The sequence below is a fragment of the Salvelinus alpinus genome, chromosome 17, assembly GCF_045679555.1.
Source record: "Salvelinus alpinus chromosome 17, SLU_Salpinus.1, whole genome shotgun sequence".
In the NCBI taxonomy this organism is placed as follows: Eukaryota; Metazoa; Chordata; class Actinopteri; order Salmoniformes; family Salmonidae; genus Salvelinus; species Salvelinus alpinus.
In genome coordinates, this window is record NC_092102.1 from 16495115 (window position 1) to 16520611 (window position 25497).

Consider the following 25497-nt stretch of genomic DNA (forward strand, 5'->3'; position numbering starts at 1 on the left):
TTCAAAAGGTTAACGGCCAACAGTGTCTTAACATAGGCAGTCCTGCTTGCCAGCAGTGTGCGTCTTTGGGATGTGCTCACAGTGGTAAGCAACTCAATCACACAAGGGATCCTTTCACCAAAGCAACATCTTTGAAGATTCACAGTTGCTACCTGGATATGGTACTCTCCCCTTGGTGGCCAGTTCTGTCAGTAAGACCCCGAACGACCAGACGTCTGATTTGATGGTGAAGCGGCCATACAGTGCAGCTTCAGGAGCCGTCCACTTGATGGGGAACTTTGCTCCTGCAAGGTAGGAGACACATGTTAGACAAGACTCTGTAATTCAAGTTGTGGTGTGAAAACCTAAGAATAAAAACGATGCCAATAATGTCTGATGAGCGATGGCTTCAACGCATGACAATTTGTCTGGCGGGCCAAAACATTGAGAGGAGAGAGAGAGAGAAAAAAAAGAGGGCAGACAAAAGGAAGAGATGGTAATCAGCCCCCTCTAGTGGTCTTACCCTGCCTGGCAGTGTACTCATTGTCCTCTATGAGACGGGCCAGTCCAAAGTCAGCCACTTTACAAACCAAGTTGTCTCCCACTAGAATGTTGGCAGCCCTGAGGTCTCTGTGGACGTAGTTCATCCTCTCTACATACGCCATTCCTGAGGCAATCTGACGAGAAGACACATGTTTAGGTTTGACTAAAACAGCCAGTGTCTGTGTGTGTAATACTAGACAGTATTTACACTGACCATCTCTAAACTTGCTTACCTGTGAGGCCATGTCAACCAGCTGAGGAAGGCGGAGCATCTTGCCCATGTCTCCCTTCAGGAAGTCCAACAAGCTTCCTTGTCCCATGTACTCCGTGACAATATAGATAGGTTCTTCAGACACCACGGCATACAGCTGAACCAGTTTTTCATGTCTCAGCTTCTTCATGACCTGGGCCTCCATAAGGAATGCCTCGGGGGACATGGTACCTGTCTTCAGGGTCTTGACCGCTACCCGCGTTGTCCCGTTCCACGTGCCTACATAAAGGTTACACAGCTAGTTGTGTTGTTGTAGTAACAATTTTTATCATCAGATTCTGTTTTCAAAACTGTCAAATAGGTGCCAGCTGCCAAGGAATGTGTTGATGCAATGACAAATGCACTCTAGACATTTTAGTTCCTCTACATGGCAATGCCCTCTGCTTTGTTTGAGAGGATCAGCTGGTTTAGGGAGTAGGCTGAAGATCAGAAGGATCCCACTGATTAACTGATTCCTAAAGTAGCTGATTAAATCACAACATAGCAGAGTTTTGTTTTTTAGGATTCCCATTAGCTACTGCACATGCAGCAGCTACTCTCTCTGGGGTCCACATAAAAACATACAAATTCATGACAAAGTACAGTTATAGACAGTTACATTATTTTTAAATATATAATAATAAAAAATACAAAAATAAGAGATATATATTGGAAAGACACCAAGAGACAACAAATATACTATTTACACACTATTCATACTCTTATATACAGTTCAATTAGCTCAGTGGAGAGAGGCTGTCTTACCCATCCAGACCTCTCCGAAGCATCCCTGTCCCAGTTTGAGGTCAAGGCATAGGGAGTCCCTGGGGATCTCCCAGGCATCGCGGGCCAGGCCCTGGGTCTGTGGCTTTAGTACGGGACATACCTCCGTCAGACAGTGGCACAGTCCATCTGCATGCTCTGAGAGAACAGGGAAGAAAACACGTGAGCTCTAATATCACCTTCTGGTAGTGTTATTTGTTCATCACACATAGTCTCTTCTTAGAGGTATTTGCTGAGAAGTAATTGGTTGAGATGTTTACACTTGTACACAGTGTTGCCAATGTGTGTGTGACTCACTGTGGTAGTGTGTGACCAGCTGCTGTATGTTGTTAAACTGAGTGCGTGAGGTGATGTAGAACCCTCCACTGTCCAGCTTTCTAATCTTGTAGTGTTTCACATTCAGCCCTTTAGTGTTGTCATAGTCCAGGACTGACAGACAGTAGGCACCTAGGGAGAGGTACATTAGAGACAGGAAATCAGTAAAGAAAGCAAGATAACCTTGGACTAGAAATATTGTCTAATCCTTTATTCACATTTCCATTAGATGATGCCTTTAGCGACTCCTAGTCTTCCTGGGGCCCAAAGGAAGAGTAGTTTGAAAGAAATTGCTTTATTAGTGTAATTTTATGTTCACAAGTTCCTTTCCCTTGTGGTCCCACAAAAACAAAATACATCCAGTCTGCCACCAGAGGGAGGCACCAGCCCAGTGAGCCAACCTGACGAGTGAACTCAAAGAACCTCTGGGCAATTCCCCCTCCTTCCCTCTCTGTTTAAACTGGGTGATATGCCTCTGGTTGTCGAACGTTGCAGATAGAGATTTCACGAATAGAGCCGACATGATTCCTTATTCTATATGTTATCTAGAGGCATGTTTACATAACATACACAGTGCCCTGCTGCCCAATGACCTATTTCTGTCTTACTCACTCACCCGAGGGCTCCCCACTGCTCCCACTCAGTTCCCGGCCACGCCCCCCACCCCCTCCCTCCACCTCTATTTACCCTCTCTCTTTCTCCGCTGAGCTCGGCCCATGGGGAGCATGTGTGCGCGACACTACTGTGGCTGTGCTGTAGTGCAGCAGCTGACGATCAGAGGCATCGAACTCCGCTGTGCCCCAGGGGCGTCACATCAAATCCACAAATCAAATTTTATTTGTCACATGCTTGGTAAACAACAGGCGTAAACTAACAGTGAAACGCTTACTTACGGGCCCTTCCCAACAATGCAGAGAGAAAGAAAATAGATAAATAGTAACACGTTATAATACACAATGACTAGGTACTGGGGTACCAGTACCTAGTCGATGTGCAGGGGTACGATGTAATTGAGGTGGATACACTGAGTAAACCAAACATTAGATCCAGGCTGTATCACATCAGGCCGAGATTAGGAGTCCCATAGGGCGGCGCACAATTGGCCCAGCGTCGTCCGGGTTTGGCCGGGGTAGACCGTCATTGTAAATAAGAATTTGTTCTTAACTGACTTGCCTAGTTAAATAAAAAATTATTAGGAACACCTTCCTAATATTGAGTTGCACCCCCCTTTTTGCCCTCAGAACAGCCTCAATTTGTCGGGGCATGGACTCTACAAGGTGTCGCAAGCGTCCCACAGGGATGCTGGCCCATGTTGACTCCAATGCTTCCCACAGTTGTGTCAAGTTGGCTGAATGTCCGTTGGGTGGTGGACCATTCTTGATACACACAGGAAACTGTTGAGCGTGAAAAGCCCAACAGCGTTGCAGTTCTTGACACAAGCCGGTGCACCTGACGGGTATTTCTATACCCCCTTCAAAAGGACCTCACATTTTTTGTCTTGCACATGTACCCTCTGAATGGCACACATACAGAATCCCTGTCTCAATTCTTATTTTAGAAAATCAGAGGTTAGCTTTTTCTACATAAAAGGGTTGCGAAACAGCTATTTAAAAAGAACATGGTTACACAGCTACACGGCTTGATCCCCAGAAAAGGACAATTCCCATCGACCAGCACTTCAATGTAGTTTTAATTGTCAGTGGAGATGCTTTGGTGTAATCTGTGAGGGGTTTCCACTGGAGATGCTAGCCTCAGACACTCACCTTTGGTGGTCTCACTCTCTCTCACCAGGAACATCCCTCTCCTGTTGTCCAAACTCAAGAGGAGCCTCTCCGAGTCGCGACGTGTGATCTTGCCAAAATACCACCTAGGGAAGAGAGGGAAGAGAGCACGGGACACAGGGACCAGGTTGAGAGGAAGGGAAAAAAAGTGTGGCTGTGTGTGAGAGAGAGAGAGAGCGCGCGAGAGAACTGCCTTCTGTGCATGCCCCAATCAAAGAAGTATTGCATTCTGATTACTGCCCCTTACCTGGAAGCCATAGGCAATCTGAGATGACTGGTAGGATAAAGGTAAGAAATGGAATCATTACACAGGTTAGTTTGTGTGTTATTATCACGTGTGTCTATGCATGTCAGCTTGTGGAGTATGTATGCCTTCAAGGTGCATAGAGGGATACTGTAGTTGGAGTTTCTTTGAATTCCATCAGTTTTATTTTCAACTATTGATTAAATGAAATACATGAGAGAGAAGAAAAGGTGGGAAGGATAATAGATAAAAGAGAGAAGGGAGGGAGGGATTTACTCTTCTGCCTGGATGGAGTCGGAAGGAGCCACATAATTGCTGGGGATGTAACCACTTTCTCCAGTGGTCAGAGAGCGAGCCAGCCACCAGTCCCCTTCTCTGCGGAGACAAGAACGGAACAGTTTCACAGATGGTCTCCTTTGCAAGTCTGGTTTACATGGGGTGATTTTGATTCTACTTCATATGGTGGGATTCTTAAGACAGGACTCTGAGTGAAGAAACACTTTACACACAGTACATTCACATTGGGAGACAAATATTGAATATAGTCTCACAGAGGCTCTTCTTCACATGGAGTTTTCTATTTCGCATAGACAGGACGATGGTGAAACAGTAACACACACTCATACAGGGTCGACTCAACGGGAGGAAATGATTTACAATATCCGTAGACTACAGGGCGGTTTCGTGAACACAGATTAAAACTCCTGGACTAAGAAGATGCATCAATGAAGATTCTCCATTAAACTCCAATAAATTCTCTAGGATTAGGCTTAATCTATGTCCAGGAAATCAACCCTTCAACTACGAGGAATACTAATGGAATGGATGCACGGGGGATTCAAACACAACGTGTATTATGACACCATTAACCAAATGCTGGGAAGTTATCATGTGAACCAGCAACTATGATGTATTAGTGACATGAACACACACAGCACATTCATTCACATGAAGGACACAAAAGACAAGAGAAGCTTCACTGACCTGCTGTTCAACTTTCTCCTAAATACAATTACAAAAGGTACGGAGAAATAGTTTGGGGAGATGGAGAGAGAGAATAGATGCGAAGGGTGTGGATGGGGTTAAAAAAAAGAGACAGAAAGCATGTTAGCAAAGCAGATTTGTAGCTAGAGATACAGCATACAGAACCATTACAACAACAGTTATCCACCAGCCCCTCATCCCAACACTACAGCGGAACCTAGCTCACTTTGCAAAGACATACAGTACAACCATTAAACCCAAAGTCTGTCTAAAGATCATACTGTATGCACATGGAAACAGGGTTATTGACTGATTGCATAGAAAGAAGAGACATTAAGCAGCATACCTAAAACAGAGGACAGATAATATAATTGGTGCAGAGACCTAATATTAACATCAAGAAAGCTTCAGAACATTCTATCAAGTGCATGGTGCAGAAATAAAGCTAAGAACGGGTTGGCTCATAACATAGGAAATAGTGAAACATTATCTTGTGGTTATCATATCTCGGTGAGTTCACAGAGTTGATGTATTTGACCTGGTAACCCTAAGGGAATAGCTGTAGCAGCTTCGGGGGCAGATGCACTAATCACAATAATCCACTATAGTTCTATTGTCCTCAGCTCAGGCCTTCTAGGTCAACACTTTGTTATAGCTACAGTATTGGGGGCTCGGCTCACTAGAATAATATGGTCCACTGCACTTCTATTGATTAGAGAAAGACTCAAATTTGTAAAAGCAGCACAGACTGACATTATTAGAATGAATGGTCATTTCTGTCATTTTAACATGTACATTTAAATGAGAATTATTTCACAGACAATTATATAGCAAGACTTCAACTAAGGTAGAGACAGCAGGAAGGGGCTAGTCGCAGCAGGAAGGGGCTATTCACAAACAGGAAGGGGCTAGTCACAAACAGGAAGAGAGTAGAAACATATCAGCCTCCAAGTGTGCGCACCAGTGAGATGAACAGCTGTACTTTTGTGAATGAGCAGGAGAAAATAGGAAATCTACAACAAAAACGTGTCAGCTCACACAAAACAGATACTGGTAAAGGGAGACTGTTTCTATGGTTACGGGCTTTACAAAGAGCGGGTGACTGACACAGGGTTTGGGGGCAAAAGAGCCAGCCAGCGCAGCAAGAGACCAGACATGCAGACTACAGTGTGTGTGTGTGAGAACGCGGGGGGTATGTCTGTGTCTATCCCTGGGGATATGTCCCCATCCTCATCTTATGCTGATATGTTTATTCTACTGGGCCATTTAGTTTATGTTCGTATTCTTATCTTTTATTTCTTCTTATTGTTGCATTGTTTCGAAGGAAGCTGCAAGTAAGTATTTCGTTGGACGATGTACAGTTGAAGTCGGAAGTTTACATACACCTTAGCCAAATACATTTAAACTCAGTTTTCACTATTCCTGACATTTAATCCCAGTAGAAATTCCATGTCTTAGATTAGTTAGGATCACCACTTTATTTTGAGAATGTGAAATGTCAGAATAATAGTAGAGAGAATGATTTATTTCAGCTTTTATTTCTTTCATCACATTCCCAGTGAGTCAGACGTTTACATACACTCAATTAGTATTTGGTAGCATTGCCTTTAAATTGGGTCAAACATTTCAGGTAGCCTTCCACAAGCTTCCCACAATAAATTGGGTGAATTTTGGCCCATTCCTCCTGACAGAGGGGTGTAACTGAGTCAGGTTTGTAGGCCAGGGCTTTGTGATGGCCACTCCAATACCTTGACTTTGTTGTCCTTAAGCCATTTTGCCAAAACTTTGGAAGTATGCTGGGGTCAATGTCCATTTGGAAGACCCATTTGCAACCAAGCTTTAACTTCCTGTCTGATGTCTTGAGATGCACCAGTCCCTCATGCAGCAAAGCACCCACACAACATGGATGCTGCCACCCCGTGCTTCATGGTTGGGATGGTGTTCTTCGGCTTGCAAGTCTCCCCCTTTTTCCCCCAAACATAATGATGGTCATTATGAACAAACAGTTCTATTTTTGTTTCATCAGACCAGAGGACATTTCCCCCAAAAGTATGTGCAGTTGCAAACTGTAGTCTGGCTTTTTTATGGCGGTTTTGAAGCAGTGGCTTCTTCCTTCCTCCTTTCAGGTTATGTCGATATAGGCCTCGTTTTACTGTGGATATAGATACTTTTGTACCCATTTCCTCCAGCATCTTCGCAAGGTCCTTTGCTGTTGTTCTGGGATTGATTTGCACTTTTTGCACCAAAGTACGTTCATCTCTAGGAGACAGAACGCGTCTCCTTCCTGAGTGGTATGACGGCTGCGTGGTCCCATGGTGTTTATACTTTTGTTTGTACTATTGTTTGTACAAATGAAAGTGGTACCTTCAGGCGTTTGGAAACTGCTCCCAAGGATGAACCAGACTTGCGGAGGTCTACAATTTTTTTTCTGAGGTCTTGGCTGATTTCTTTTGATTTTCCCATGATGTCAAGCAAAGAGGTACTGAGTTTGAAGGTAGGCCTTGAAATACATCCACAGGTACACCTCCAATTGACTCAAACGATGTCAATTAGCCTATCAGAAGCTTCTAAAGCCATGACATCATTTTCTGGAATTTTCCAAGCTGTTTAAAGGCACAGTCAACTTAGTGTATGTAAACTTCTGACCCACTGGAATACAGTGAATTATAAGTGAAATAATCTGTCTGTAAAAAATTGTTGGAAAAACTACTTGTGTCATGTACAAAGTAGATGTCCTAACCGACTTGCCAAAACTATAGTTTGTGGAGTGGTTGAAAAACGAGTTTTAATGACTAAGTGTATGTAAACTTCCGACTTCAACTGTATACCGTACGTACGCCGTACATACGACTAATAAAACGTGAAACTTGAAAAACTCATCACAGTGTGTGTGGTGTTGCCTCACATGTTGTTTACTATTTGTAGCCGCTCCCCCTTCCTGAAAGACAGATCGGAGGCAGTGCGAGACTCGTAGTCATACAGCGCCACGAACGTCGTCACACCTCCTGTGGGGGAGAGAGCAGACAGACACTCATATCTCAGAGGATGGGGCCATCAAATATTAAGTGATATTGCAATACCATGTTTAAAAATACAGTACTGTGTAGCTTTTCCATAAAGGGTATCAAACATACATTGCACTGAATAAGATTTGCATGTACTACAGTAGTCAGTAGCATCAAATAAGTGGCATTCAAAACACCTCTGGCTGTTTTAGATAACACTCTTACCTTTAGTGAAATTAATCACTATAGTGATTTAATCATTTATTTATATTCCATTCTAGGTATTAGTGGGGTATCTGGGCCCTATAGTCTTACCTGCAAGTGTCCCTCTGTTAGGAGACGTGACGCTATTGGCGGACTCCACTCCCCCAAACAGTGCCAGCTCAGGGGTATTAATCAACGGCTGAGTGGACCGGCGTGTTCCGCCCACTGCTGGACTCAGATTGGGCGTGAGGGTGTGCTGGGCGGGGCTGATGTTGTAGCCGCCACCCCCTCCTCCTAAACTGATGTTACCATCAAGACTCCGTGTCCGAAGGCCTGCGTCTTTGGGCTTGCTCTTGCTTCCCCCCATGGCCTAAGCCTGTAAGACAAACAGAGAGACTTATGAGCTTTTGCACTTTAAGCAATAAAATGCTGGGAGTTTGGATTAATTAAACAGCTCAATAAGATATTGCACAGTTCAGACTTCTCCTTTCTACATGATGGTATAGTCTTAGAATAGCTACATTATCTTCCGCCAAACACCATTGTATATCTAGACACTGTATATTTATTAGGGCTGACCTCATTTAGTCGATTGTTTGGTCAATAGGCTGTTGGTCGACCAAGATTTCCTTAGTCGAGCAGTAGCAAATATATATGGCACATGAGACATGTCTGATTCACGCCTGTCTGCGTGGACTGATCCATTGCGGAGGCCGCGGGGTTGGCACACCAGTAGTACATTTACCATTCATTTCCATAATTTATTTTTATATATATATATAAATAAAATAATACCCCCTTTTCTCCCCAATTGGTAGTTACAGTCTTGTCTCATCGCTGCAACCCCCCGTACGGACTCAGGAGAGTCGAAGGTCGAGAGCCGTGCGTCCACCGAAACACAACCCAACCAAGCCGCACTGCTTCTTGACACAATGCCCACTAACCCGGAAGCCAGCCGCACCAATGTGTCGGAGGAAACACCGTACACCTGGCGACTGTGTCAGCGTGCACTGCGCCCGGCCCGCAACAGGAGTCGCAAGTGCGTGATGGGACAAGGACATCCCTGCCGGCCAAACCCTCCCCTAACCCGGACAACGCTGGGCCAATTGTGAGCCGCCCCATGGGTCTCCCAGTCATGGCCGGCTGCGATAGAGCCTGGACTTGAACCCAGAATCTCTAGTGGCGAATCTCTAGTGGCACAGCTAGCAGTGATGCAGTGCCTTAGACCACTGCCCCACTTGGGAGGCCAATTCACATAATTTGTAATCTACAATGCTTGTTTGGTTACGGTAATTTCTGTCAATGTATTCAATGTAAACTCATCAAAAAAAGAAACGCCCTCTCACTGTCAACTGCGCTTATTTTCAGCAAACTTAACATGTGTAAATATGTGTATGAACATAACAAGATTCAACAACAGACATACACTGAACAAGTTCTACAGACATGTGACTAACGGAAATTGAATAATGTGTCCCTGAACAAAGGGGGGGTCAAAATCAAAAGTAACAGTCAGTATCTGGTGTGGCCACGAGCTGCATTAAGTACTGCAGTGCATCTCCTCCTCATGGACTGCACCAGATTTGCCAGTTCTTGCTGTGAGATGTTACCCCACTCTTCCAACAAGGCACCTGCAAGTTCCCAGATATTTCTGGGGTGAATGACCCTAGCCCTCACCCTCCGATTCAACAGGTCCCAGACGTGCTCAATGGGATTGAGATCCGGGCTCTTCACTGGCCATGGCAGAAGACTGACATTCCTGTCTTGCAGGAAATCATGCACAGAACGAGCAGTATGGCTGGTGGCATTGTCATGCTGCAGGATGAACCTGCAGGAACAGTACCACATGAGGGAGGAGGATGTCTTCCCTGTAACGCACAGCATTGAGATTGCTGCAATGACAACAAGCTCAGTCCGATGATGCTGTGACACAGCGCCCCAGACCATAACGGACCCTCCACCTCGATCCCGCTACAGAGTACAGGCCTCGGTGTAACGCTCATTCCTTCGACGATAAACGCGAATCCGACCATCACCCCTGGTGAGACAAAACCGCGACTCGTTAGTGAAGAGCACTTTTTGGCAGTCCTGTCTGGTCCAGCGACGGTGGGTTTGTGGCCATAGGCGACGTTGTTGCCGGTGAGGACCTACCTTACAACAGGCCTACAAGCCCTCAGTCCAGCCTCTCTCAGCCTATTGCGGACAGTCTGAGCACTGATGGAGGGATTGTGCGTTCCAGGTGTAACTTGGGCAGTTGTTGCCAGCCTGTACCTGTCCCGCAGGTGTGATGTTCGGATGTACCGATCATCCTGTGCAGGTGTTGTTACACTTGCGAGAACGATCAGCTGTCCATCCTGTCTCTCTGTAGCGCTGTCTTAGGTGTCTCACAGTACAGACATTGCAATTTATTGCCCTGGCCTCATCTGCAGTCCTCATACCTCCTTGCAGCATGCCTAAGGCACGTTCACGCAGATGAGCAGGGACCCTGGGCATCTTTCTTTTGGTGTTTTTCAGAGTCAGTAGAGTTTTTCAGAGTCAGGCCTCTTTAGTGTCCTAAGTTTTTATAACTGACCTTAATTGCCTATCGTCTGTAAGCTGTTAGTGTCTTAATGACCGTTCCACAGGTGCATGTTCCTTAATTGTTTATGGCATGGGAAACAGCAAGCATGGGAAACAGTGTTTAAACCCTTTACAATGAAAATCTGTGAAGTTATTCCGATTTTTTGCTAATTATCTTTGAAAGACAGACAGGGTCCTGAAAAAGGGCCGTTTCTTTTTTTTTGAGTTTATTATTATTATTAATACTACAGTCTTACCATTATCATTGTAGGAGTGGACACACAACCTAGGCTACACTGGTGAGAAAAAAGGTTTATTTCATTCCATTTATGAGTTGTCAATTACTCACTGTCTTTTGTTCGGAGCGCTCCAGACTTGTCTACCTGGCCTGCGTGCAAATGTAGGCCTAAAAGTGTGCCAATTTGGGGATCTGATTCTATTTCTGATATTCTTAACTCTCCATCACTGTGGAGCTTATCAATTTTTGTTGTTGCTTCGCCTCAAACAGCAAGTGAACGAAGTCTGTTTTTACATCCATTGAGAATGACAATAGTTCCTCAACGTAGCCTATTGTAAAAACCTTTCCAGCTCTCTCGCTTTCGATTAGCACGCAGCATGACAGAGAAAACAAATGTGATGCGCTGATCCGGTGGAAACGTCATAAAAATAGGCCTACCTGATTACTTCTTATCCCTTGCACAAAATAGCCTACAGCTGTGTCTGTTTGTCTGGAGTGCACTGGTGTGGGAAACCCTGAGGACCAAGAATATTCTATACAATGCTTGCTAGCATGAGCTTCAGGCCGGACCAAGTTAATACTATAGTTTATACAATGTTTCAAGTTCCTTGTTGGCTTTATGTAGGCTATTTTTACATATTCGCAATGACATTTACATTTACATTTAAGTCATTTAGCAGACGCTCTTATCCAGAGCGACTTACAAATTGGTGCATTCACCTTATGATATCCAGTGGAACAACCACTTTACAATAGTGCATCTAACTCTTTTAAGGGGGAGGGGGGGGGGTTAGGAGGATTACTTTATCCTATCCTAGGTATTCCTTAAAGAGGTGGGGTTTCAGGTGTCTCCGGAAGGTGGTGATTGACTCCGCTGACCTGGCGTCGTGAGGGAGTTTGTTCCACCATTGGGGTGCCAGAGCAGCGAACAGTTTTGACTGGGCTGAGCGGGAACTGTACTTCCTCAGAGGTAGGGAGGCGAGCAGGCCAGAGGTGGATGAACGCAGTGCCCTTGTTTGGGTGTAGGGCCTGATCAGAGCCTGAAGGTACGGAGGTGCCGTTCCCCTCACAGCTCCGTAGGCAAGCACCATGGTCTTGTAGCGGATGCGAGCTTCAACTGGAAGCCAGTGGAGAGAGCGGAGGAGCGGGGTGACGTGAGAGAACTTGGGAAGGTTGAACACCAGACGGGCTGCGGCGTTCTGGATGAGTTGTAGGGGTTTAATGGCACAGGCAGGGAGCCCAGCCAACAGCGAGTTGCAGTAATCCAGACGGGAGATGACAAGTGCCTGGATTAGGACCTGCGCCGCTTCCTGTGTGAGGCAGGGTCGTACTCTGCGAATGTTGTAGAGCATGAACCTACAGGAACGGGTCACCGCCTTGATGTGAGTTGAGAACGACAGGGTGTTGTCCAGGATCACGCCAAGGTTCTTAGCGCTCTGGGAGGAGGACACAATGGAGTTGTCAACCGTGATGGCGAGATCATGGAACGGGCAGTCCTTCCCCGGGAGGAAGAGCAGCTCCGTCTTGCCGAGGTTCAGCTTGAGGTGGTGATCCGTCATCCACACTGATATGTCTGCCAGACATGCAGAGATGCGATTCGCCACCTGGTTATCAGAGGGGGGAAAGGAGAAGATTAATTGTGTGTCGTCTGCATAGCAATGATAGGAGAGGCCATGTGAGGATATGACAGAGCCAAGTGACTTGGTGTATAGCGAGAATAGGAGAGGGCCTAGAACAGAGCCCTGGGGGACACCAGTGGTGAGAGCACGTGGTGCGGAGACAGATTCTCGCCACGCCACCTGGTAGGAGCGACCTGTCAGGTAGGACGCAATCCAAGCGTGGGCCGCGCCGGAGATGCCCAGCTCGGAGAGGGTGGAGAGGAGGATCTGATGGTTCACAGTATCAAAGGCAGCCGATAGGTCTAGAAGGATGAGAGCAGAGGAGAGAGAGTTAGCTTTAGCAGTGCGGAGCGCCTCCGTGACACAGAGAAGAGCAGTCTCAGTTGAATGACTAGTCTTGAAACCTGACTGATTTGGATCAAGAAGGTCATTCTGAGAGAGATAGCAGGAGAGCTGGCCAAGGACGGCACGTTCAAGAGTTTTGGAGAGAAAAGAAAGAAGGGATACTGGTCTGTAGTTGTTGACATCGGAGGGATCGAGTGTAGGTTTTTTCAGAAGGGGTGCAACTCTCGCTCTCTTGAAGACGGAAGGGACGTAGCCAGCGGTCAAGGATGAGTTGATGAGCGAGGTGAGGTAAGGGAGAAGGTCTCCGGAAATGGTCTGGAGAAGAGAGGAGGGGATAGGGTCAAGCGGGCAGGTTGTTGGGCGGCCGGCCGTCACAAGACGCGAGATTTCATCTGGAGAGAGAGGGGAGAAAGAGGTCAAAGCACAGGGTAGGGCAGTGTGAGCAGAACCAGCGGTGTCGTTTGACTTAGCAAACGAGGATCGGATGTCGTCGACCTTCTTTTCAAAATGGTTGACGAAGTCATCCGCAGAGAGGGAGGAGGGGGGAGGAGGGGGAGGAGGATTCAGGAGGGAGGAGAAGGTGGCAAAGAGCTTCCTAGGGTTAGAGGCAGATGCTTGGAATTTAGAGTGGTAGAAAGTGGCTTTAGCAGCAGAGACAGAAGAGGAGAATGTAGAGAGGAGGGAGTGAAAGGATGCCAGGTCCGCAGGGAGGCGAGTTTTCCTCCATTTCCGCTCGGCTGACCGGAGCCCTGTTCTGTGAGCTCGCAGTGAGTCGTCGAGCCACGGAGCAGGAGGGGAGGACCGAGCCGGCCTGGAGGATAGGGGACATAGAGAGTCAAAGGATGCAGAAAGGGAGGAGAGGAGGGTTGAGGAGGCAGAATCAGGAGATAGGTTGGAGAAGGTTTGAGCAGAGGGAAGAGATGATAGGATGGAAGAGGAGAGAGTAGCGGGGGAGAGAGAGCGAAGGTTGGGACGGCGCGATACCATCCGAGTAGGGGCAGTGTGGGAAGTGTTAGATGAGAGCGAGAGGGAAAAGGATACAAGGTAGTGGTCGGAGACTTGGAGGGGAGTTGCAGTGAGATTAGTGGAAGAACAGCATCTAGTAAAGATGAGGTCAAGCGTATTGCCTGCCTTGTGAGTAGGGGGGGAAGGTGAGAGGGTGAGGTCAAAAGAGGAGAGGAGTGGAAAGAAGGAGGCAGAGAGGAATGAGTCAAAGGTAGACGTGGGGAGGTTAAAGTCACCCAGAACTGTGAGAGGTGAGCCATCCTCAGGAAAGGAACTTATCAGGGCGTCAAGCTCATTGATGAACTCTCCAAGGGAACCTGGAGGGCGATAAATGATAAGGATGTTAAGCTTGAAAGGGCTGGTAACTGTGACAGCATGGAATTCAAAGGAGGCGATAGACAGATGGGTCAGGGGAGAAAGAGAGAATGTCCACTTGGGAGAGATGAGGATCCCAGTGCCACCGCCCCGCTGACCAGAAGCTCTCGGGGTGTGCGAGAACACGTGGGCAGACGAGGCGAGAGCAGTAGGAGTAGCAGTGTTGTCAGTGGTAATCCATGTTTCCGTCAGTGCCAAGAAGTCGAGGGACTGGAGGGACGCATAGGCTGAGATGAACTCTGCCTTGTTGGCCGCAGATCGGCAGTTCCAGAGGCTGCCGGAGACCTGGAACTCCACGTGGGTCGTGCGCGCTGGAACCACCAGGTTAGAATGGCGGCGGCCACGCGGTGTGAAGCGTTTGTATGGTCTGTGCAGAGAGGAGAGAAGAGGGATAGACAGACACATAGTTGACAGGCTACAGAAGAGGCTACGCTAATGCAAAGGAGATTAGAATGACAAGTGGACTACACGTCTCGAATGTTCAGGAAGTTAAGCTTACGTTGCAAAAATAAAATAAAATCTTATTGACTAAAATCTTATTGACTAAAATGATATAGTACTGCTGGCGGTGAAGTAGGCTGGCTAGCAGTGGCTGCGTTGTTGACTTTGTTTGAACGTGTAGCTGGCTAGGTAACCTCGACAATTTCTCAAAAACTACACAATTATCTTGGATACAAGGACAGCAAAGACAACTATGTAGCTAGCTAACACTACGCTAATCAAGTCGTTCCGTTGTAATGTAAGTTGTAGTGTGAGTTTCTACAGTGCTGCTATTCGGTAGAAGTTGGCTAACTAGCAGTGTTAGCTAGCAGTGTTGACTAGGTAGGAGACGGCAGCGCAGCGCGGTGGACGAAAATAGCTGGCTAGTTAACCGAATAATTACTCTAACCAACTCTAAGCTACACAATTATCTTAGATACAAAGATAGCAAAGACAACTATGTAGCCAGCTAACACTACACTAATCAAGTCGTTCCGTTGTAATGTAATCGTTTCTCCAGAGCTGCTATGCTGCTATTCGGTGGCTAGCTGGCTAGCTAGCAGTGTTGACTACGTTACGTTACGGAAATAGCTGGCTAGTTAACCGAATAATTACTCTAACCAACTCTAAGCTACACAATTATCTTAGATACAAAGATAGCAAAGAGAACTGTGTAGCCAGCTAACACTACACTAATCAAGTCGTTCCGTTGTAATGTAATCGTTTCTCCAGTGCTGCTATGCTGCTATGCTGCTATTCGGTGGCTAGCTGGCTAGCTAGCAGTGTTGACTACGTTGTTACGTTCGGACGAAAATAGCTGGCTAGCGAACCTCAATAACCTCAATAACTACACAATTATCTTTGATACAAAGACGGCTATGTAGCTAGCTAAGATCAAACAAATCAAACCGTTGTACTGTAATGAAAATGAATGAAAATGGTAAAACTACCTGTGGAGCGAGGCGGAATTGCGACTGCACGCTCCAAACCGGAAACCTTATGACAATAGAGGTTTTAGATTTCTATCATTTTCATTTAGATTTTTATTAAACCACATGACATTGAGATATTTTGACTTTATTATAAATTAAATTAACTTCACTAGGGTAGGGGGCAGCATTCGGAATTTTGGATGAAAAGCGTGCCCAAATTAAACTGCCTGCTACTCAGGCCCAGAAGATAGGATATGCATATAATTAGTAGATTTGGATAGAAAACACTCTAAAGTTTCCAAAACTGTTAAAATAATGTCTGTGAGTATAACAGAACTGATATGGCAGGCAAAAACCAGAGGAAAATCCAACCAGGAAGTACTATTATTTTGAAAGGCTGTTTTTCCATTGAAAGCCTATCTGTGGCTTCCTCTACATGTGGCCAGTCTTTAGGCATTGTTTCAGGCTTTTACTTAGGGAGATAGGGAGATACAGCACTTTCAATCAGTAGCCAGTGGAAATGTCCATTCATCAGCCATGCGCCTGATCGGGAACGCGCCTTTCTTGTTTCTCCTTTCCTATTGACGAAGCTTTTGTCCGGTTGAAATATTATTTATTATTTATGACAAAAACAACCAGAGGATTGATTTTAAACATCGTTTGGCATGTTTCTACTAACTTTTATTGTACTTTTTTTGGACTTTGTCTGGACTTAGTGCAGGCGCCTTAAGCATTTGGATTACTGGATTAAACGCGTGAACAAAAAGGAGGTATTTGGTCATAAAGAGGGACATTATTGAACAAAACAAACATTTATTGTCTAACATGGAAACCTGGGAGTGCCACCAGATGAAGATCAAAGGTAAGTGATTCATTTTTATGCTATTTCTGACTTTTGTGACACTCTCCTTGGCTGGAAAATGTCTGTATGGGTTTCTGTGGCTAGGTGCTGACCTAACATAATCGCAAAGTGTGCTTTCTCCGTAAAGCCTTTTTGAAATCTGACACAGTGTTGCATTAAGGAGAAGTTTATCTTTATTCTTATGTTTAACACTTGTATCGTTTATCAATGTTTATGATGAGTATTTCTGTAATTTGATGTGGCTCTCTGCACTTTCACGGGATGTTTGTTTGAGACAATGCATTTCTGACCAATGTAAACTGAGATTTTTGGATATAAATATGAACTTTATCGAACAAAACATACATGTATTGTGTAACATGAAGTCCTATGAGTGGCATCTGATGAAGATCATCAAAGGTTAGTGATTTATTTTATCTCTATTTCTGCTTTTTGTGACTTCTCTCTTTGGCTGGAAAAATGGCTGTGTGGTTTAGGTGCTGACCTAACATAATCGCATGGTGTGCTTTCGCAGTAAAGCCTTTTTGAAATCAGACACTGTGGTTGGATTTACAAGAAGTTTCTTTAAAATGGTGGATAACACTTGTATGTTTGAGGAATTTTAATTATGGGATTTCTGTTGTTTTGAATTTGGCGCCCTGCAATTTCACTGGCTGTTGTCGAGGTGGGACGCTAGCGGAGAGGTTAAAAACTGTTCCACGAAATGTGTATATGAAAATCATAACTAGCACTCAGATCAGTAGAAATGTTAGGATAACTTGGCACTCCAAATTTAAAAAGTTTGCGACTGCTGGTGTAGCCTATTATCGGCAACTTCAGGAGCATAACAGTAGAATCTGCTAAGACCAGCAGCAGCAGGCAGCGGGTGGAGGAGGCTCAGGAACAGGTTTTTTTCTTCTAGTTAGGCTATATTTATCTCTGGCTCCCTCTTTAGTAATTTGTAGGTCTTCATTTTTAATTGCAATGCTTAAAGCGTGAGACAAGCTCAGTAGCCTAGCCTAGTAGTGTCTATAGAAGGAAAAATACAAATTTTAAAAGTTCGACCAATCGTTTGGTCCAAAGAACAGAAGACTGTCAACAATTTATTTTTTATTTTTTGTCAGGGACAACCCTAATATTTATATTCTGGACTCTGACATTGCTCGTTCTGATGTTTCTTTATTTTGCATTTTTGGTTAACGTGTGTATTGCTAGGTATTACTGCACGCACAGTGCAACATCTGCAAATCTATGTTCGTGACCAATAAACTTTGATTAAAAAAAAGTTTTTTGAACACTCACCTCGCTGATCCCAGGCTTTCCCCAGACTGCTTAAGAGGGCAGGGCCAAGGGCGGGAACCAGAGATACATGGGAAGCCATACAGTTGCTATATTCTAACCCACAGAAGTAGTGTCATGTGCAGCAATAATATATGCTTAACCAATGCTTCCCTAAGGATGGGCTTGCAGCTGCCACTCCTCAGCCACCAGACAGGAAGCCACAGCTGTAAGACCCCTCATCCCAGCTTTCACCCACACCCACAACATACCAAACAGAGGCTTCTCCACCCCAAGAGAGATGATTGAACATGAAATACAGAAAAGACAGAATGGGAAAGATCATGTTAAGAGAGCAAGATTTTTTTTTCTCTCCGCCATCATGGCTTTGTGCCACTGTATGGCCTCCAGTATTCAATGGCAGAGCACATTGCTCTCCGCCATCATGGTTTTTGCAGTGGCACTACAACACTAGTCAATGGCACAGGGCAGAGGACATAGCCTCAGTTGACTTCAGTTTACACCGAAAATGATCGTCACCGACAATACCGATCACTTATTGCGGGCATTTTGCTGACATCGTTCATAACGATAATAGCCCATACTAGAGCAATGTGAAGTTTGAAATGAAATACGTTTGCTAATATGGGTGATTGTTAAATGGGACAATGATGGCTATAACCGTCAAAACTAGGAGTAGTTTAAAGGATAATAAAAAAAAGATGTGGTGCACATTGTTCTACACGTATCTTTCTATTTATGGTTATCACATCAATTCAGGCAATTTACTGCCATATGGATTTTTACCCATGTAGCCAAGCTCTTGTTTCCACACACTGATATTAATGAGTCAGGATCAATAGACTCACTACCAGTCAGATCAAAGGGTTGGTTGTACAGTACCCAACCTAACCTCTCATTCACACCCTCCTACCACCCGGTGAATAGTGTGACCTGCTGCCGTGCTATCGCTCGAGCTCATTTGCTCCAAATTAATGCTGTGAACATGTTGCCCAAGGCGACTCAGTCCATCCGGCCATAAGGCTACAAATGGGCTCTGACACATAATTGGATAGAGTTCAATCGAGCATAAATATTGACATGTTGCTGAATCAGTCTGTATAATCACAAGACCAGCCTGTATAATCACATGTACTGTAGCAGCTTTAAACAAAACAGGTCTCTCTTTTATCTCCAGAAGAATAGCCTGGATAAAAGGTTAAATAAAAGAAAAAAGTAAACCAAGAGCTGCAATTCCACAAGAGATTTTGTCAAGAGTATAACAATGACCTATGAGGAGAGTTTACACTTTAACGTGCAATTAAGGCACTAAGATCTCTTAAAGACTCTTGCTCTTTACTCCTAAGCTCCCTGCGTTCTTAGAAAGAGGCTCCAGTTATAAACACATGATGCATCTCAGTCTAATCACAGTTTATGCATGTAATCATTACACTAAATCCAGGATCATTTAGGGACTCAATCCTCCACTACTATTATGGATGGATACACACTAACCTATGTATTTATTTGGACAGTGAAGCTAAAACTTTTAATTTGTCTCTAAACTCCAGCATTTTGGATTTGATATCAAATGTTTTCATGAGGCGACAGCACAGAACGTCACCTTATATACCCCCAAAATTGCTAACCTCCCCTGTTATTGGTAATGGTGAGAGGTTAGCACATTTTGGGGGCATGATCTTTGTGCATATGTAATATGTTGTTATTGTCTATAACTGTTCTGTACTTTATCATGAATTTGTGCATTTTATGTGGACCTCAGGAAGAGTAGCTGCTGCATGTTCAGTAGCTAATTCGGGATTCTAATAAACTAAAACTACAAAGTAACTAAACGCCAAAGTAACTAAAGTCCAAAGTAAGATCCAAAGGATTCAGCTACTTTATATCCCGTTGATCTAACGATGGAGTCAGTCATTGTGTGGTAGTGGAGTCATTCACCAGGCTGCCATGTGTCTGTCTATAATCCTGTTAAACTAAACCAAGGTAGCAAGGCTAGGGTGACAGACAGCTTCTCAGAGGCTTGCAATGTACTGATGACACGCTGGAAAAATGTATGACACACAAAGAAAAAACACCCTTCTTTCACCAGGGGGAACTTTCTGAGACCTATCCGTGCTTCTCGTCTGTCAGAGGAGAGACACGCACGCACATGCTTGGCAGGCAGCCAGGAGATTGGAGACGGAGGCCCCATAGCCTCTTGCTGCTTATCAAACAGCTGAGGAGATTCCTATGGATCCGATGTAGACTAGGACACAGCAGCAGCCTGTCTATCCTGCCAGCCTCCATCTTTCTCACTCACTCACACACACTTTTCATGAGGAGGAAAAGCTGAACCAGGGGGGCTCATTACATTTCTAGCCCAGCCGGCGTCAGGGTGTGGGAGGGGGCTGGTTGTTCGAAGGGAAGGGGGGCTGGTGGGGAGCGAGAGGGGGCAATGGGGATAGAGGAAGTCGATATGTCCCCCAAGGGTATGTCTGTACAACGGGGTAGTTTTACTGTACAGTAGCTAACAGTGTGGCCAGGTTAGAGCGCAGTCAGTGCACACACTCGAGCAGACACAAAGAGTACGGGTGGCACAGCAAGCCAGTCTTTGTGTGTCTCATCCACTGCATATTAAATATCCTCACTGTATATCAGCCTATACTCCAGAGTTTGTTCACTGTATTTAATAAAGTATATTGTCTATTCTGTATGGTGACAATGTTGACTGTCTATTCTGTCTGTACAAGTCGAATTCTGGGCATGTGTAAATGTAGGCTACTTGGCGAATAAAGTGATTCTGATTGTGGTTGAATGGTTAATATGCCTTTTCAGACACTTCCTCTACCATCTCACTGTCTCCCTCCATCAAATGACCCACCACATTTCACACAACTGGCACTTTCATGATGGAGATGTTATTTGAATATGTCTCAGCTATTTTTTTTTAGAAATACACATAACAGTTTCTTAGTGAATACGCTGAACCCATTTCATTAGTGGAAATCAATGTAATATCTAGATTTAGACTATAGCATGCAACAAGAGCTTAACATACTGTGGGGGGGGGGGGGATATCCTCCCATTAATATCCAAAAACAAAACTCCAACAAAGCTTGTTTGTCAGATCTGACCAAATCTACCCACGTCTCAGACAGCTGAATGAAGTAAATATCAGATGGGTCTCAAAGTCTCGAAGTCTGGGCTCTGGGGCATTCCACCCTATTACACTACTGCTCAAACAAAGAACTCTACTGTCAGCTCACACTCCCAGCAAGCCTTACAATCAAACACAATTTATTTGAATAGACTTGATTCACACTATAGATCCGACCTGGATCACACTGTGTTGGCTCGGCTACTGCATGGTTTGAAACAGGCAGCACTTTGCCCATGCCCAAGCTACTGCGTGTGTGTGAGAGAGAGAGAGAGAGAGAGCTATACCACCCAGATTCTGCCCTTTGTGCATGTACACTGTGTAATAAACCAGTGAGGTCCTGTCAGTGCCTCATTGACTAATAAGATTGAGGTAACTAAGCACCTGCTCCACTCACTACGATGCAGAAAAGAACCCAGTAAAATCCCTCTGGCAGCAAGGCAGGGGGTGATGAGGGATAATTATGCACAAGAAACCGGCAATGGTTTCCAAATCCTTCCAGTATCAGGGGCTTCGGCTGAATGGGGGGGGGGGTCGTCTTTTCATTTCGCTGCCGGTTGTTGTTTTTTTGTATATTCTATTGTTGTTCTCTTCATTTTTCTGTTTCTTCTGAAAGGATAATCTCTGACTAGGAAAGTGAAACAGACTATTCAAAGGCTATGGTGTCATTAATCTATTTAAGACGGTGCACATTAATCACTTCTTTGTCTGAACATTTCCTATTAATTCAATAACACATTGATAAAAAAAAAAGAAATCCCTGATGATTTCAGTTAGTGTTTTTGCTTAATTTTTGGCTCCTTACTGATAATCAAGAAGTCATAATTTAATCATGAATAGTGGTCCTTCGTGGCTCAGTTGGTAGAGCATGGCGCATTCAACGACATGGGGCTGTGGGTTTGATTTCCGCTGGGCCCACCCATATGGGGCGGCAGGTAGGCTAGTTGTTAGAGCGTTGGGCCAGTAACCAGAAGGTTGCTGGATCGAATCCACGAGCCGACATGGTAAAAATCTGTCGATCTGCCCCTGAGCAAGGCAGTTAACCCACTATTCCCCGGGCCCCGAAGACGTGGATGTCGATTATGGCAGCCCCCCGCACCTCTCTGATTCAGAGGGGTTGGGTTAAATGCGGAAGACACATTTCAGTTGAATACATTCAGTTGGACTAGGTATCTCCCTTTCCCATATCAATTTGTATGCACACACTACTTGTAAGTTGCTTTGGAGAAAATAGTCAGCAAAATGGCATATTATATTATGAAAGTAATAAAACAGCATGCAGGCTTGATTTGATTTTTTCAGGCTAAGATTGAAACCCTGTAGCCAACTATGATGATGGACTGTTGACAGTAAGCGAGAATTGCACGCTCATTCCAGTGAGACAGCTGAAAACCACACAGAGGAAATCAAAACAAAACTCATGAGAAGGAGAATCGCCACAGGGGGAAAAATAAGAGACCAAACATAATGAGCCTGAAAGTCGTCATTGTGGCCATGCTGTGGCAGTCTGACGTCAGTGGTGAGGCTTGACATTTAAGTCCCATCTTATCCACTAGCCTTCCTTCCGCAGTCCTCCCATTACATGAGTGACAGAACAACAGGTGCCAGACAGGTGGAGAGATAGTCATCATGATTATATTCCATTTGCATGAGTAAGACATCAAATATTGTTTTAATATGCTGTATGCATCTGAGCCCTGGACAGCTCGGTACAGTTTGTGTTTTTTAGGCTCAGGCCAGGAAAAACAACATTTGTACTGTAGATGTGCTCCTTCTTTCACATGGCGTGCAACTTATAGTACATCTAACCCAGGGATGGGCAACTTTGATGGAGGTGGGGGTAACCCAAAATCTGAACTCATCAGATTTTTGGTCGCAGGTCTGCATACCCAAATATGCAGTCAGAGCCGGCCCTAGCCTTTTGGGGGCCCTAAGTACAATTTATTGGGCCCACCCCCACCTTGCGAGCAAAACATTGAAGTTTAGTGTGAATTTCCTGCAATTCTACACATTTTTCTTTGGGGCGTAAAGAAAATGTTGCAGTTTTAAAGCAAGTTTGCTGCAATTGTACACCTTTAGCCATAGGTTGGAGAGAAATGTTTGTCGTTTTTTTTAATATGATATCTGAGTGAGAGATAACCCAAAAATCTATGGGGGTCATTCATTCGCTAATTAGACCATGATTACTCCAAATTTTGATAGCTGGCTAGACTAATTTACTAATCTAAAAAATGTTAGCTGACATGGGCTAATTGAGTGACTGTCAGTGACTGACAACCTGTTTATTCTACTATTATAACTCTCAGTAAGTTGAAACCCCAACTGAGTTACTCATTTTGTATTTCTTTATGCATTTCTTTTAAATGAAATCGGGCCGGCCGTTAGTGGCCAATCCATGATTTTACCGCATAGGTTCTAACAACAAATCAAGATATAGCTTGACTCTGTCCTGTTACATAACATGTCAACTGCTTCCCAGGCTACTGCTATCGTTTCAGCTGGAGACAAGTCTGAGCCACAGGTATAGTCAACTGGGGATGCGAAAGAAAGGATTCAGAGAAATACTCATATCAAAACACTGAGGTACTGTACATCAAGTATCGAATGGTCGGATCATAGGCAAAATATCTGAGGCTAAGGTTTCATGTCATTGCTCAACGATGTTCTCATTTAGGCGGAAGTTTCACATCAACTCCCTGAGGAAAAGAAGGTTGAGGGCAAGTTAGACCAGCATTGGGCCAGGGCATTGCAGCATGTGGTCCTGTGTCTGAAACAGTTACTGACCTTCAAATTCTTGCTTCCTAAATTCTTCTCAAAGTGAATTGAAGGAGAGGATCTAAGGTCCCTCCTCCAATACGCTTGGTGAGGAACTGAGGAAACAAGAATGGAGGAAGCGAGGAGTTGACTGCTACAGATGTAACTTTTTTTAGACACAGCCATGGATCATGCCCTGGATGTATTCCTTCATCTTAATGCTCTCTAAGTAATTACTTAAGGGAAAGCAGGGAAAGTGGGAGGCTTTGGCTCGGCCCTCCTTTCCTGCGTCACTGCCCACCATCTGCTTGTTCTCTCCAGATTATCAACATCAATTCTGTAATCATGTTCAGCTATGCCGTGATGACATTCCTTCTGGGGAGTCAAGACTAGCTGTAACAGAACAACATGGCTACAACAAAATTGAAAGACCGGATATACCGGTCGGACTTCTACATGCAGCGGCTCTGCCGAGCACATATCTTATCCTGCCTAGACAAATCCATCTGCCGCAGTGTGCTAAATACGAGAAGGCACCCAACAGTAAATCTCCCCTACAGACTCCAGGAAGATCTAGGACTCAGTCAGATAATTCATTAAGTAATTTAAGTCATGCTTATCTTGCTCAGACAAAGACAGGTGCTCCGGTTCATGGCTGTCTACAAAACACAGTTACAATTGAACTTGGGGTTTTGCAAGGGCCAAAACTGTAAACATCCACCCACAGTGAGAGTGAGTGAGAGGACACTGGCATTCCACAAGCAACGGCACAATTGCACTTGTACACTCCCACTTTTTTTCTTTTTCAGAGAAACGTGCGGAAAACAGCAGCACGTTTATCAGATAAAGAGAGAAAGACAGAGAGAGAGAGAGAGAGCGAGAGAGCGAGAGGGAAGTCTCCCTGGCTGTCTCGGAGCTATCAGGTTGGATGCCGGTCATGTCCTGAGAGCGACTGAAGTGAAATCACCCAGAAAATCCTTTCCATTTATGTTTTGATCTCCAGAGAGTCCTGTAAAAACACAGTCTGCATCCCACAGTCTGCATCCCAAATGGCAGCCTATTCCCTTAACAAAGTGGCCCATATGTCTCCGGTCGAAAGCAATGTACCACATAGGGGATAGGGTGCCATTTGGGAAACTCAATGTATTGTAGCCTCATTTGGACAAAAGAGTAGCAGAGGAAGGAGTTCACTTCTGGTGCAGAGTTTGCGGTAAAGTATTACGCGTTGCGGCAGTGCTACGATTTGGGACGCAGCGTTTACCCACTTTCCTTTTCCCAGCAGTCTCTTAAGAGTCTACTGTACTGCGTAGAGTCCTGAACCCGTTCACTGCTCAAGTATGTGTGTGTTTGGGGGGGGGTTAAGATTAGTTTAACTTCACCTTCGGTTTAAAACAAAACATCCTGTCAGTGTGACCATGAGTGCGAGTGACATCTCTCTCGCCCTCAAAAAAGGCTCAGAGGCTGAGGCTGGTTGGCCTTTACAACCCTGTCTCTTCAGGCAGGCCTTTCATATTTACGACTTCACAACAACAAATGAGCCACTGGTCTGGCAGGGTTCCCAGATCCATGGATTTTCCAAAGGCCTGTTATCACCCGTTCTTAATCTCACTGCAACACATATTAAATCATTTGGGAATTTAGGCTCAACTCAAAAATAATCTGGGGCATTTTGTATAAGGGATTAGTTCAGAGGACAGTTCCTGTGACGTCATGGAGGGAGGGAGTTTTCTGAAAGAACCTAAACAACAGGAGTTAAGTAAGAAAAAAAAGAAAAAAAGGTACTTCACTTACTGTAGAGCAACAAAAAAGTAGGATATTTCACTTTC

At 44.8% G+C, this 25497-nt stretch overlaps 1 protein-coding gene across 3 annotated transcripts in view; it reads right to left on the bottom strand.

Annotated features, from left to right (window-relative positions):
- The window catches only part of LOC139542316 (proto-oncogene tyrosine-protein kinase Src-like), a 53017-nt gene that overhangs the window by 4462 nt on the left and 23058 nt on the right, over positions 1-25497 (bottom strand). Inside the window, exons 2-12 of one of the 3 annotated variants that reach the window (XM_071347587.1) lie at positions 8200-8464; positions 7785-7884; positions 4880-4897; positions 4172-4270; positions 3899-3925; positions 3634-3737; positions 1853-2002; positions 1538-1693; positions 756-1012; positions 503-656; positions 153-284 (exon numbers count right to left, since the gene is read on the bottom strand). In XM_071347587.1, the coding sequence (XP_071203688.1) occupies positions 153-284; positions 503-656; positions 756-1012; positions 1538-1693; positions 1853-2002; positions 3634-3737; positions 3899-3925; positions 4172-4270; positions 4880-4897; positions 7785-7884; positions 8200-8455 (1453 nt within the window). In that variant the 5' untranslated portion in view covers positions 8456-8464. The remainder of the gene's footprint in view (positions 1-152; positions 285-502; positions 657-755; positions 1013-1537; positions 1694-1852; positions 2003-3633; positions 3738-3898; positions 3926-4171; positions 4271-4879; positions 4898-7784; positions 7885-8199; positions 8465-25497) is intronic. The other 2 variants (XM_071347588.1, XM_071347589.1) reach the window with 2 other exon arrangements.